Below are 14066 nucleotides of genomic sequence, written 5' to 3'. Positions count from 1 at the left end.
AATTTTTATGACAGAATTTGAATTTCCCGCCAGTTTTTTTGAGAAAGTTTGAATTTCCCGCCAAAGTTGTTTTCTGAAAAAAATTAATTTCCCACCAAAAAAATGTTTTTTTGAGAAAGTTTGAAATTTGTTCTATTAGGTTTCTAGGTCACCTCGGAGTTTTCTAGGCCACGTGTGACATCACCGTATTTTCTCAATCATAAGGCCGCGATGTACAAACATTTTGGCAGCGGTTGGGGTGTCTAGGTCATCAATAGCATCGCTCCTTTTTCATTTTTCAGCCGGCAATATATTTCCAGGCCAAATGTGACGTCATTCCTCTTCCATTAATACCCGGGCAGTTCCGTGTACTCCACGGAGACAACTGTAGAACTTTGAGACTCCAACACCAGGGGGGCACGTTCCAGTACAAAAATTCGTATCCACCATGGCTATAATTTTTCTGAAATTCATCACACAAATTTCACTTCGATTTGTTTATTGTTATTCGCAGAATTTTACATTCCTCAATTATTTAGTAGTTTTTATTATTTCGCTCTTTTTTTATTTTGAACCTTATTTTTTGGACCTTTTCCGCTTTTTCGCTCATTTTTTCTTTTGGAGCAAAGAGATCAGAATAAAGCGATCCACGTCACAGCGGAGGGGAAGTTCGGAATTCAGAGAAAAATGTGAAGACAGCTTAGAGGTTTTTGGGGGAACTGTCAATTAATCCAGATTAGATTCCTTTTCTCGGTAGTAGGAGACAACTTGAGTTTTCACTAGTTTTTTTTTTTGAAAATTTATGTTGGAAAATTTGGAAATATTTTGCACCAAAACCTTTCATTGGACAGCTTATACCATCTCTTCTACGGAGATTTCTAGGTCACCAGTTTTTAGGTCGAGTATGACGTCACTTTTTTTAGACAGGATTTTCGGGATTCTAAGTCATGTGCGGTTTTTTTCAAGCTGGATCGTAGAACCCTAGAAGTTCTAGACAAATTTTTTTTTATGAATAAGTGGGGAAGGTATACTTATCACCAACTCTAGCTTATGTGGCCGCGAATGAATTTTCTAGGCCACCGTCTAAAGAAGTAGGACGCCACACGTGGCCTAGAAATTTCCAACAACCTTCTACGACTCTGCCACGCCATGAAGTTCTAGGCCACCTATTACGTCACTGTTTTCCTGACCACCTAGCAAAAAAATAATGTCAAATTTCAGACTCACTGAAGCAAAATTCCTCTCTATTTTTCTCAAAAAAAAAAGGAAATTCCTGCATTTTTATGTTCTAATTTTAACCAGCACACTTCCGTGTGTGTATGCTATTTTAGTGTGTGTGGAGCAGGTCCACCACCATACACAAATTTAGTTGACCAGATTATCCTCCACCCTCCTCCGAAATCCGTTGAAAAGTCATGCCCCACGGGCAGGACCCCCCCTCCCCCCTACTCAGTTATTACGCCCCCATTAGAAATCAGTGATAGACATCAGCACCTATATGCTCTGCTCCATTGAGCATCTTAACAATTTTCGGGGTGTAATTTATATGCACCACCCGACTTTTCACCCGTGCACCCTCCTAATTACTCAGTCCACGTCATACACTTTTTGTTTTCATGATACTCTCTTTTTTTGGCTTCCTGGAAACTTGAAAGTCTGCAAAATAGTTAAGCAAAACTTTTTTCCGAGAAGTCCAGAGACCCGCCCAGGAAGCCTAAATTATAGAGAAGATACATCTTTTGAAAGTTATTTGACGGGTAGGTACGTTTTTATGCCTACCTGCCTACGTGCGAATTGTTTGAATTTCCCTAATTTTATAGTTTGCCTCTATGTGCCTGTCTACTTTATGGCTCTCCGCCTATGACCCTACTTTATACCTACCTGCCTAAATTCTCATGTCGGACAGTGTTTTTACGCTGTCACCTCACATTTACCTGCCCGCCTTCCAACCCTATCCCTCGCCTATTATGCTTTCTTGCCCCTGTATCTACATTATGCCTACCTCCCTACACGCTTATTTTATGTCTGAGTGCTTTTTTACGCACATACCTCTGTTTATGCCTATTTTTATAAGTATATACTATATGCCTAGTCGCTTGCCTACATAATCACCTTATGTCTGATGATTTAGGCACCAAATAGGCACACCTTTTTGATCTCCACTTAACTTTTAAAAACAAATCCAAAAAAAAAAAACAAGAAGCTATGAACTTTTCCCTTCAAAATGTCATCAATGAGCTCATCCCCTCCGTGAGCTCATTCACAGGAAGTGACGGAGAAAGAGTGGAGTCTCCTCCATTCATGGTCGGCCTATCAGTGCGAAGATCGGTGTGATCTTGAAATCGGAGCCCTCCCAACCACCAAACTCTCACACCCCTCCAAGAATTTGTTTGTTAGTTTCATGTTGCAAACGTGCCCTATTGTAGTTTGGTTTTTTTTGCGGGGGGATCACTTACAGTACCCCGTTTTACGAGGTTCGCACTAATTTTGAATGTGTTTTCTCCGCCCAATGAAATTAAAGGGTACCGGAGCAATTATATATAGCTTCCGTTTGATGGCTAAAACAGAAAGAAAAAGTGCAGTGCATCTTCCCAGGCATGTGGTTTAGAATTGTATTTTTTCTAGGCCACGCTCTTAATGCTGGAAGAGGTTTTGCCTAAGCCTAAGCCGAAGCCGCAGCGTAAACCTGAGTTTCAGTTTTAACAAAAGCATAAGCCCAAGCCTAAGCCCTAGCCTAAGTCTAAGCGTAGGTCTAAGCGTAAGCCTAAGCCTAAGCGTGAGCCTAAGCCTAAACCAAAGCCTAAACCAGATGGAAGAGTTTTAAGGGCTCTAGGCACGAACGCCCGCAGCTGACTACTAGTTGCGGAATCCCCAAAAGTTTTCAAATTTCTAGACCATGAAACTATTTCGTAGTTGACAAAAGGTTAGTAGTAATTGCCACGTGCTTTTCCTCGTCCTCCGAAATCTTTAGTCCTGGGTGTGTGTGTTCCCCTTTTCATAATTTAATATTTTCTCGGTCCGGAGGTACCCTACTACGTAGACATACATAATTGGCATGTTTGTGTGACGACGTACGCAGGTCAAAAGTTTGACGGGAAAGAGGCGGAGCCCCACCGCTCGAGTTCTTTAAAAGATACAATTGACTTCTATTTTCATGTATCCGGCCTGGCTTGTCAAGCCCGTTTTTTGATCTATTCACTTGGGTTTGTTAATAATTTTTATTTATTTTTAGATTTTCTAGTGCACTTTTTTGTACGGACTGAGAGCGAAGTTTTCTATTGGGTACTGTAATTGTGAACTCAGTTTGATTTCTAGACTAAAATGTCCTATGTTCCCAAACAAACAAGTTTTCTGATTTCCCTATTTTAGGATTTTCCCCTGAATTTAATTATAAAAATTCCAGGAATTTCACTTATTTGTTATTCTGAACGAGTTGATCTGAAATTAATATTGGAAAAAAATCATTTTCAGTTCTCACTTTTAAGCCTAAATTTTCATTCACAACGATGCTCCGATATCCCGTGTTGCCGCGAAAGAAAAAAATTCGGCCACGCTTAACACATCGGTGGATCAACTTTTTAGCGGTCACAAATCACTTTATTTTTGTAAGAGATTTCTAGGCCACGTGTGACGTCGTATTCCTTCTAAAAAAATTCTAGGCCACATGTCTATTTTATGTGGCCGTGTAGCTCTAGACCTTCCTTTCCACAGTCTAAAAATCAAAATGTTGATCTTAAAAATTCCCACGTTCTTTTCCAATTCGAAACAAATTTGTGCAACCTTTTCACAAATTTACCACCCATTTCGTATAGAGCGTTCCATTTTCCCACGGTATTCGACATTTTTGCATCTCCCCGAAATCTGAGCCCTCCACACTACTACGTCCTGTTCTTGCTAAACATGTTTTCATTTTTTGATTCTTTATGAGTTGAGTGACACGTGTTTCCGTTCTTGTACTAATTTGTTGGGCTTTTGAACTCGAACAATCAGAACGATTGGTACCCGATGGCTGTGAAAAGCAAAAACTCGGCCACGCTCCGAAAATTGGTGGCCGCGGCGTTTTCTAGGCCACGTGTGACGTCACACTGCTAGATTGTATGGCTGAAGATATATGTAGGTAGTCATTACAGCACTATCAAAAGCTCAACAAAGTATCCCCGCCTCCAATTGTGGGTGGAGCCTATATATATCTGGAACTAGATGAAGCAGCTTCCTGGTTCCCTTTTCGCACCTGGAAAAGGGCAAAATTTTAATGCTGTTTTGTGTTTCTGTTTGAAGATTGTGTGAAAAAATTAATTAATTTTTTTGAAGAAGCTGAACACCTTGACATTTCTCATACGTAACAACCTTCTGTTCCACCTGGTTTTGTGACTCTGATCATTTAAATATGCTGAAAATTCGGAAATATCTGTTCAAAAATTTGCATATAAAAAGTGTCCAGGTTACAGGCAGACATTCGAGGAAGCCCAGAAAATTTTCTGGATCTTAATATTCTAGACTTGCAGCTCAGTTTTTGCAAATTTAGATACTGTAAGTTGGTGACCGAGTTTTTTAGCTGCTCGGCCATGAAACATTGAAATTCTTTCCGACGTGGCCGAGGTTTCTAATACTTTTTCAAGGTCACTCATTGAAAAGTGTCTCACGCAACGGTACCGGCAATTCAGCATCACAGTGTGAATTTTCCTGTGTGGCCGAGTTTTTCCTTCCGCGGAAATACGCACTACTGTATTTAGGGTCAGGTAGTAAGTAGTAAGTATGAAGGACAAAAAGAGCCCTCGCCGCCTCGTCGGAGCCCGTAGATATTTAGGTAGGCACATGGGTGGGCGGCAATTGCCGTTTGGCAACTTTTTTTTTGGCAAATTTGACAAATTTGATTTTCGGCAAATTGCCGATTGGCCGATTCGCCGGAAATTTTGATTTTCAACAAATTGCCCCTGTTTTTCTAGATGGATTCATAATATTTCCTCACTTTTCAAAATATATGTGGGAACATTCATAGGATGCATGCATTTTTGCCAATTTTGGGGGGGGGGGGGGGGCAGATAGCTCAGTCGGTAGTGGTGGCCGCTAGCAGTCTGGAGGTCACGAGTTCAAGTCCGCCCTCACCCCCTAGGTTCACCCAGCCTCTATTGGGAAGTGGAGCAATCCACGACTGGATTATCGGCCACAGTCCCCGGCTAGGACGTGGCTTAAATTACAGCCCAGAGGGATCACCACCAGGCAGTGTACCTGAATCCCAGATCCGCAGTGCATAGCACTTAAAGAACGGATCGTCCTTTAATCCTTTAAACATTGAAATTCTGGAATTTCCAAAAAAATGTGCAAAACCACAGTTTGCCGAAAATTTTCGCCAATTGCCGTTTAACCGCCAAATCGGCAATTCTCCAATTTGCCGGTTTTGCCGAAAAAAAATCGTTTGCCGCACAATCCTGGGTAGGCATGTGTGAAGGCAGGATGTCGCCCCTTATATGGTCTCACTTTTTAAAAAAATTTTAGACTTTCAAGTAAGTCATCAATTTACAGGCCGTTGATTTCAAAAATAAAACAAAACAAAAAATTGGAATCTTTTGGTTTTTCGTTAAAGTTAAAATGCGTTCTCTGTACTAATTCCATTATCTTGAGTCATCACCTAAATTCAAAGTTTCATGCTTCACGAACAAACGTCAAGGCTAACAACAAGACTAGACATTACATTATCATTATATCAGGAGTCATTTGGTAACCAGGTAACACCCATATATATATACCTCCTTAGGATTTATTACTACTATTTTGGTTTTCCTTTTCTCTCCCGGGGAGGGAAGGGACCACCTTATTCTATTCATTTACTCCTTTTCTTTCACACTCCTCCGACATTAATCTTCGACACATGACGTCGTCGACGTCGACGATTCAATTGAATAGGAGCTCGATGAATAGGGGGGTCCCTTGACTACTTTTTTGGTGGGGAGAGAGATTTAATATATATATATATATATATATAAACGTGATATACTTTCCTTCCTGTTTTCCGGAATGCTTATTTAATAGATCAGAAGAGCACTTTTCTGAATTTTCTTGAAAATTTTCTGAATTGTTTTTAAACTCTCTTGAAGTTGTACATTATCTTCCTTTACTTGTGAATTTGAAATAATATTATGCATGAATTTTTTGAAAAACTTTTCAAACTGTGTTTATAAAGATTTGAATCAGTTTCAAGTAATTTGTAATACATAAAGGCCGTTTCGAAAAAAATTGTTTGAAAATTTTTGGATAAAACCTTGATTTTTGTGGGGGTTAGACTTAAATTTTCAAACATTCTAGTTCAAAAGTTTTGAAATACATTCGCAGCTAATTCCAAACATTTCGTAGCCGCGAAAGGGAAAACTCGGCCACCAGTGTTTTAATAATTTTTGCCAAATTTTCAGGCCCTAGTTTTGAATTTCTTTTAAAAAAATTAAGCGGCCGACATCTCGTGGGCCATTTAATTTTTTTTTGTTTTCTTGTACTTTTTATAGATATAGTTTTCGGTAAAACTCATTAGAATAGTTAGCAAACAATTTATCAAAAAAAAACCTAAAAATGAATATTTTTTGTTCACAACAGACTCCACCCACATCTTGGCTCCTCAAGTGACTAACACCCACGCACATCACCTAAATACTTGTTTTGTATTTTTCTTGCCCTAAATCTCACTGCGGAGCTCCCGGCGCCATTGTTATTTTGTTTCTTAAAGTGATGTCTGTTGGGAATGAAATGTCCTCGTTCCATCTCCACATCATCATAATTATATTAGAGGTCACCATCATGATGGAAAAGTCTACTTAAAAGAGAGCAAAAAAATGGCTCATTAACATTTTTGTCCGCTTTTTCAAAAAGTTACTTTTTGCTGTTATTATTTAAATTTAAACTCAAACCATGTAAAATTTGTTTGAGAAAGGTTACTTTGAAGGGCTGTAGAAATTTTTTTAATCTAGTATTAACAAAATCTAAAATTTTCCAGAAAGTTCCAAAATCTCCCTCATTCCTAGAAGTTTCTCGAACTTTAGGATTTTCTGAAAAAAAATTTAATTTTGTTTTGAAAACTAATGAATTCGATCAAATATTTTTCAAATTTCTAAAAAATTTAAAATTCGCGAAAACCTCGTATCTTCAAGTTTCTTTTCAAAATGGGTGTTCTTTTCCCAGCTCGTCATTTTCCCACATTAAACTTGAAAATCACCGCCAGTTGCAAATAGGCCACTTGTGGTTTGGCGTGCCAGGTTTTACCCAAAAAAAATATGTTAGTTAGCGCCCTTAAGAAAATGGGTGGAGCCTGGGGGAGCCTCTGAAGAGCAACAGCAACGTCTCGAATTTCGTAATGCACTCGATTTTTGCACCAACAACTCCGACAGCTGGTTCAAGGGGGGTGGGTGGTGGTGGGGTTGATGTGAGTGTTTGAGCATCAGACGGGCAACGGGCTCTTTTTGTTGGTGGATCCGATTACTCTGACATTTGACCTACTTTCTCCCATTTCCGGCATTTACAAAGTTCTCGTCATTTTAATCGCTTAATCATACTTGTTTTTGGAAAATTTTTGGCATTGGTTTAGGCTTAGGCTTGGGCCTTAGACTTAGGATTAGGATTAGGCTTAAGCTTAGCCTTGGGTTTAACCTGAGGTTAAGCCTTAGGCCTTGATTTAGACCTAGGCTAAACCTTATTTGTTGACATATTCTGACCGAAGCCCATTATGTCCCAAATTCTTTTCCTGATCCATTTCCCCCTTTTTCAATTAAACCCAATAAATCATTAATTCATTTTACAACACTTAAATTTTTGAGAATCTTCTGAGAAATCACGTGCCATGTCAGAAAAATCTTTTAATTTATTTTACCATCTCAATTATTTTGTAACTGGAACTGATTTTTTTTGTATTTTACCAAAAATTCACAACTGAACATATTTATGATAGTTCTTTTTTTTTCAAAACTTGATAACTTTTTTGAATTTCAAAATATCGAACTCTTTTTACTACAATACAGTAAAAAATGTAATTTAAATAGTTTTTTCACAATAAAGAATAATGCAAGTCATAGTTTTATAGAATTTTTCGGTTCATTTTAACTAATTTTGCACTTACCACCTTGCTAGTTTGTATCTTATTTATATTTTTTATACATGTTTATATTGAGTTCATTGAACCATGTTAAAACCCAGTTAAGTTTTCAAAGTTCCGAGAAAAAATATGCCCTTCTCTATAACTATTCTTGTACTCGTTTCATACTCCGAATCAGCCTATTTCAATTCTCAACTCTCACAATTCCAGATGCTGTTGGTTTTATTGTTCAGCCTGTTCTCTGTCGGATTCGGTATGCGCGTGATGCGTCGTGAACTGCTCAAAGATCAACCGACGGTACTTCTTCTGGGTCCCCTGGAGGTTCTCACTTCCTCCTCCTCCGAAGACGACACTCCCGATTTCCCATCACTCCGCGATAAACGAGGCGTCGATCCGATGAGCATTCCGCGGCTCATCAAAGAACCGCCGTTGAAGAAGCGGAGCGGGGATTTTAAACGAGGTGACGTCGTCTATCCGTCGGCTGCCAAACAGACGGTTCCGCTGGTTCGTGTGAGGGAGCCACCTCTTAAGAGGGGACAAAGTGAGTTTTTTTGTTGTTGAGAAAATGACTAATTCAATTTTTGATTCTTTTTTCAGTGTTCCTTGAAGAGCTACTCCAGTTCAATGATGACGCCCACAGACAATTTATGGATCCACTGAGAAGGATACGGTAGGTTCTTTGATTTTTCGCCCACGCAAATCAAATGCCTTAAATCGCTTCTAATAGGCAAGCGTCTCTGCCTACACTTAGGCTTGCAGTATTTTGCTGATTGCAAGCCGACAAAGAGAACGTTCGGCCACAAATTTGTACTGAAGACACGTGGTCTTCGTAAAAAAGAGAAAGTGTTGGCCGTGAAAATTTTTGTGAACCTAGGCCACGTGTCAACTCACGGAGCTCCACACGGCCGCGAAAAACAAGTCTGTGGCCGAGCTTTCTGCCTGCGTGCTTTCAAAATTATCTGAATGGTCGGCTTACTTCTTTCATTTAAAAAAATATTTTTTTCGCAGATATGGCCCAAACCGACTAATTTACACGTGGTAGAACATCTACAGAGAGCATCATCATCAATTTTTTGGTCGAACTGAAATCCATCAACAGTTGAAATACTCTGAAAAACACAACAACAATTTCAAAAGGAAACCTTAATTTTTTTGTGCACATATTTGGGTACGACACTTTCCGTTTTTTTTCTCTATATTATTTGCCCTTTCCCATTCCCCAGACCATTCCTCAGAACCCCCTTTTCCCCTTCCATTTCTTTGTCGAGAACAATAAACACGTGGCAGAGTTTGAGATTGTTAAATGGTTCGATGAGTATTTTGAATTATCAGGAAAGACGTTTCCAATTTTTAAAAATTAATATCTGGCTTCAAACTAACTTTTTCAAACATCCCCGTAGCCATTCTGTTGCAAATTTTGTGTTCATTCAGAATGTAAAAAAAACCAAATAAAAAAAGTTTCATATCCGCTAAGTTCAAGCAGAAAAAGTGGATTTTCAGTCATAAGTTTTAGTGCACAAATTGAGATTGACTAAAGCCGACCATTTATATGCAAAATTTAGGGCTCTCATGAGGTCGCCGTAACGGTGCCTGCGCCTGCCTCATGGCGTCACCTCGCCGCATGTGTTAAAAAGCAGCGGCCGACGACCCACGGGTTCCACATTTGTTTTGATATTAAGACTCAACAATTCTTTCATAAAATCTTTATTCTCTCAATATAAATGCAACAAGAATCAATAGAAAAAACAGGAAACCGTTGTGGGAATGGGTATCTTTGTTAGGGGGAACTATAATACAATCTCATGGCACATGGAATTCACTTTGGGTCTTGGCAACGAAGTGTCGTTGCAAAATAAAAAAAATATAAGTTACTTAGTATTTCCATCCTTAACATTATCATAGAACAAGTTGCCTCTCTTTGTCTGTTCCAATTCAATAGACTCGAAAAGAGCCTTAAAGTTACCGGCTCCGAATCCTTCATGATTCTGTCGCTGAATAATCTCCAAGAATAGTGTCGGACGGTCCTGGCATGGCTTACTGAAGATTTGGAGCAAATACCCATTCTCATCGAAATCCACCAAAATGTGCAACTTCTGAAGACGATCCATATCCTCCTTAACTACCATTGAAGAAGCCGCGAGACGTTCCTTGAGGTTATCGTAGTAGCTTGATGGAATGGAAAGGAATTCACAGCCACGGGCTCGAAGAGCTTCAATTGCAGTAATGATGTCGGATGTGTTGAGTGCGATGTGTTGAACACCGGATCCTCCGTAATAATCCACGTATTCCTGGATTTGGGAGATTGCCTTTTTGTCCGATGTGGCTGGCTCGTTGATTGGCATCTGCAAAATTTTTGTATTAAAAGTTTAAGCATTTTCTATGTTATTCAGTGTTTTTCAGAAAATAATTTAAATTATTTTGTCAATTTTCTGGAGAGCCAGAAAAAAAAACACAATTATTTGAAAATTCAATTATTTTCCCAAAAATCGAATATTTAAAACATTCGTCGTATTCAAATTAAAAAATGGTTTCTGAAATAGATGTTGAAAATGTTTAGATACTCAGTATTCCATATTCAAAATGCCCTGGAGGACTACACGAAAATTACAATTATTCATTTCCCACGTAGAGTACACAATTGTTCCACAAGAAAAAAAAATTAAAACCCGCGATATGTCGGCTGCTGTTATTTTTCTATTGATTATAAAGACTAACTAGCAACCGACATCTCATAGGACACCGTATTTACCAAATCGATATCTTGATTTTTTTTTGTTGAAAATTACTAATATGTATTTTCCACAAGAAATCTTGCTATAATTTTTTGAATTAAAAAAGGTCGTGCGTCTTTTTAAAACCCGCGATTTGTCGGCTGCTGTTTCTTTACAATAAAAACTAGCAGCCGACATCTCACAGGACAGCCGCACTCCATCGATCTCTTTATATTAACTAACCTTAATAGTCTCCTCGAAATTCGTTACAACAATGGAACGAAGAGCCGAGTACTCGGTATGAATCATGGAATCATCAACAGACCAGAATCGATGGAATTTCAGCACCTTCTCGTACCACTGAACAGCTGAGTCCATTTGCAAGTCTGGCTGATTACCGACACAATGATCGAGGAAGTTCAATCCAACGCGTGGAAGAGTCTTGAAGAATGTGGCTGGCATTGGATGAGCCTTGAAGCCGGGCAGGAATGCTCCACGATAATTTTTACGTTCCAGCAAGGTGTGGTCGGTTTCTCCATACTAAAAATAATATTTCATTGTTTGGATTATTAGAAATTTGCATTTCTCGTCAAAATTTTTTCTCAAAAATTTTTTAATTCCACCAAATTTTCCTGGTCAATCTTCAGTGCAATTTAACAACTTCGGAATTTTTGAAGATATTTTTATTTTTAAGTCTCTTACCGTTCTAAGCGTAGCATATCGAATGGATCCATCAGCATCTGACTCTTCAGTAATATCATGCACAATAGTTGCTCCTGCAGCTTTTGCGTGTGCAATAATCGAATCAAGATCCTCAACCTCAAAGCACACATCCTTAACTCCATCTCCATGTTGAACAAGGTGATTTCCGAGTTCTGAATTATCAGGCAACAATGCTGACTCGAAAATGAACACGATTTTGTCTTGTCGAATAGCGTGTTGAGCAGTAATTCTAGATCCTGTCTCGAGCCCCTTATAGGCAAATGGCTCAAAGCCAAAGTTTGCACAATACCAGTAGGCAGCTTGTTTAGCATTTCCGACTACAAATCTAACATGGTCGAATGCAACAAAAGTGCCGATATCTGGTTTTGCTCCTTTGTCGAATGTAGTCATTTTGATTGAAGTTTTGAGTTTTCTGGAATTTATAGAGTTTAAGGATAAAAAAGGAAGAAAAAAGTCCAGGGGGGTGGGCAGCAATTGCAGTTCGGCAAATTTTTTTTTCGAAAAAATTCGGCAAATTGTCGGTTTGTGGACTTGCCGGAAACTTTGATTTTTGACAAATTGCCGAATAACAATTTGCCTGAAGTTTTTAAAGGGATGTTTTATAAGACGGAAACTAAGCCTTTTTGGAAATTTTTTGCCCGTTTTTTCGAAATCTTTTCATGGAAATTTTTTGCTTTTTAAAATAGATGTAGGAGCATTCATAGGATACGTACAATTATGCAGAATTAAATTGATAATCTTTGCCGATTTAAAAATGATAAAATTGATAATCTAAAATTTCCAAAAAAAAAATGTGCACAGCCACAATTTGCCGAAAATATTCCGTAATTACCATTTTTGCGGCAAATTAGCAATTTGCTGTTTTGACGGAAGTTCTAAATTCTGTCAAATTGCCGGTTTGCCGAAAATTTCCATTCCGGCAATTCAATTTTTGTTCAAATGTTCTATATAAAAACATCAACTTGAGTTACAGATAATTGCAGATTTAATGTTAAAAAAATTGGCCCGCAAGTCGTCTGCCGCTTAATGAACGGAAAAAATACACCACATCTTGTTAGTAAACGTTTTGAAATTTAAACTCTTTCTGGAAAATCCCTTAACCGGCATTGTATGTCTTGAAAATTGGGGTGGCATAAGGGTTGTCTAAAAACAATATCGAAATAAAATTTTTTTGGAAATATTTTAAAACTAGGTAAATATAGTTTACAAATAGTACTGTATAGTAACAAATGTAACATAAAAGCTTTAAAACTATGTAGCATATGAAAAAATTCATTTGACAAAGCTTTGTAGTTTAAAATTTATAAATATCTACAATATGAACCGAGATACAACTCGCCAAAATGAAAGAGAGAAAGAAGAAGAAAAAACTGTAAACAACATCTGAGTGCTAGTAGACTATAGTGGCACTGTGTTACTGCACATAATGCAAGTGCCGACTTTTATAGCACCCTCACGCAAAATTCGGATCGTCACGAATTTCGTCGTCGTCGACAAACTGAAATGAGTCGACGTCGAAAGGGGCGGGCTGGGGGCGGGGGAAGTTGGACACGTGACATTGAGGAGACCACAAATAGTGATGCAATGTGGTCAAAAGAAACTGATAACGCACGTGGGTCGGCATCGTTTCGTTGAAAGATGCTGCTGCTGTGGAGACCCTAATTTGGCGACGAAACTCTTTGAAGATCGGAAGATGCTTGAGGGGAGGGGTGAGAAGAATGGTGAGGTGTCATGGGAGTTTGTAGTCGGAATATAGATGTATAGTATTTTGGTATATGATCTTATCAATGAGATCGAGTAGATCAAATCACACGGACTAACTGTTCAACGTTCTTCAAATTTGCGGGAAGTTCAAATTTTAAAGAAATTTTTTTGGCGGGAAATTCAAATTTTTTGAAAAATAATTTTCAGCGGGAAAAAATTTTTGAGAACAATTTTCGGCAGAAAAACTTAAATTTTCTGAGGTAAAAATTTGGCACGAAATTCAAATTTCTGATAAAAATATTTTTGGCGGAAAATTCAAACTTTGTGAGAAAGACAATTTTTAGTGGGAAATTCAAATTTTCTGAAAAAAACACCCGATTTTTGTTTCACTTTTTTTTGTTTCCGGGCTCACTTTTGTAAAGCTTGAGCAAAAACAAGTAAGGTAAGTATAGTGCCACGTGGCAACATTATTTTAATATGATATCAATAGAGATATGATAATGAATCATTCTCTGTCTACATTTCATCATCATTATCCGCGTTCTTCCACGCGTACCCTTATAAATCAATGACACCACCACCCGGTTTATCAAGATAGGCAGGATTCCTGACCCATCATTTTCCAATTGACACGTTTTCAGTCAGCATGACAAAGAAAACCATCACCTGAAATTCATTTTTGGTGTTGTTTCTGTCTCCTATCTTACACACACATACACTTAATTGACATAACATGTAACTATATCGGGAAAGGAAGCGACGAAATACTTTAGAGATTCAGGCAATCACAGACATTGATATGGTGATAAGAGATTGTTTGCATTGCAAGAGAGAGGGCGAATAAAAAAAGAAAGAAAACGAGGTTGTTCAAGGAA

At 38.3% G+C, this 14066-nt stretch overlaps 2 protein-coding genes and 1 non-coding gene across 3 annotated transcripts; 1 reads left to right on the top strand and 2 right to left on the bottom strand.

Annotated features, from left to right (window-relative positions):
- The first annotated feature begins 8261 nt into the window (after positions 1 to 8261).
- On the top strand, positions 8262 to 9344 carry nlp-68 (Neuropeptide-like protein 68). The gene is made up of 3 exons (NM_066924.5): positions 8262 to 8594; positions 8651 to 8723; positions 9062 to 9344. Exons 1-3 carry the CDS (start codon positions 8264 to 8266, stop codon positions 9093 to 9095), a joined length of 438 nt encoding a protein of 145 aa, NP_499325.1. The 5' UTR covers positions 8262 to 8263; the 3' UTR covers positions 9096 to 9344.
- Positions 8762 to 8910, bottom strand: T21C12.10. The gene has a single exon (NR_052704.1). It is a non-coding gene; the product is annotated as an Unclassified non-coding RNA T21C12.10 (non-coding RNA).
- Positions 9345 to 9741: 397 nt separating the features above from the next.
- hpd-1 (4-hydroxyphenylpyruvate dioxygenase) lies at positions 9742 to 11899 on the bottom strand. Its single transcript, NM_001382982.3, has 3 exons — positions 11467 to 11899; positions 11008 to 11304; positions 9742 to 10395 (listed from the first exon to the last, which is right to left on the bottom strand). The coding sequence occupies exons 1-3, from the start codon at positions 11875 to 11877 to the stop codon at positions 9922 to 9924; spliced, it is 1182 nt and encodes a 393-aa protein (NP_001369878.1). The 5' UTR covers positions 11878 to 11899; the 3' UTR covers positions 9742 to 9921.
- Between the last annotated feature and the right edge of the window lie 2167 nt (positions 11900 to 14066).

The sequence above is a fragment of the Caenorhabditis elegans genome, chromosome III (assembly GCF_000002985.6).
Source record: "Caenorhabditis elegans chromosome III".
NCBI classification, from domain to species: domain Eukaryota; kingdom Metazoa; phylum Nematoda; class Chromadorea; order Rhabditida; family Rhabditidae; genus Caenorhabditis; species Caenorhabditis elegans.
The sequence above is the reverse complement of the archived record's forward strand: the minus strand, read 5'-3'. Positions and strand labels throughout refer to the sequence as shown.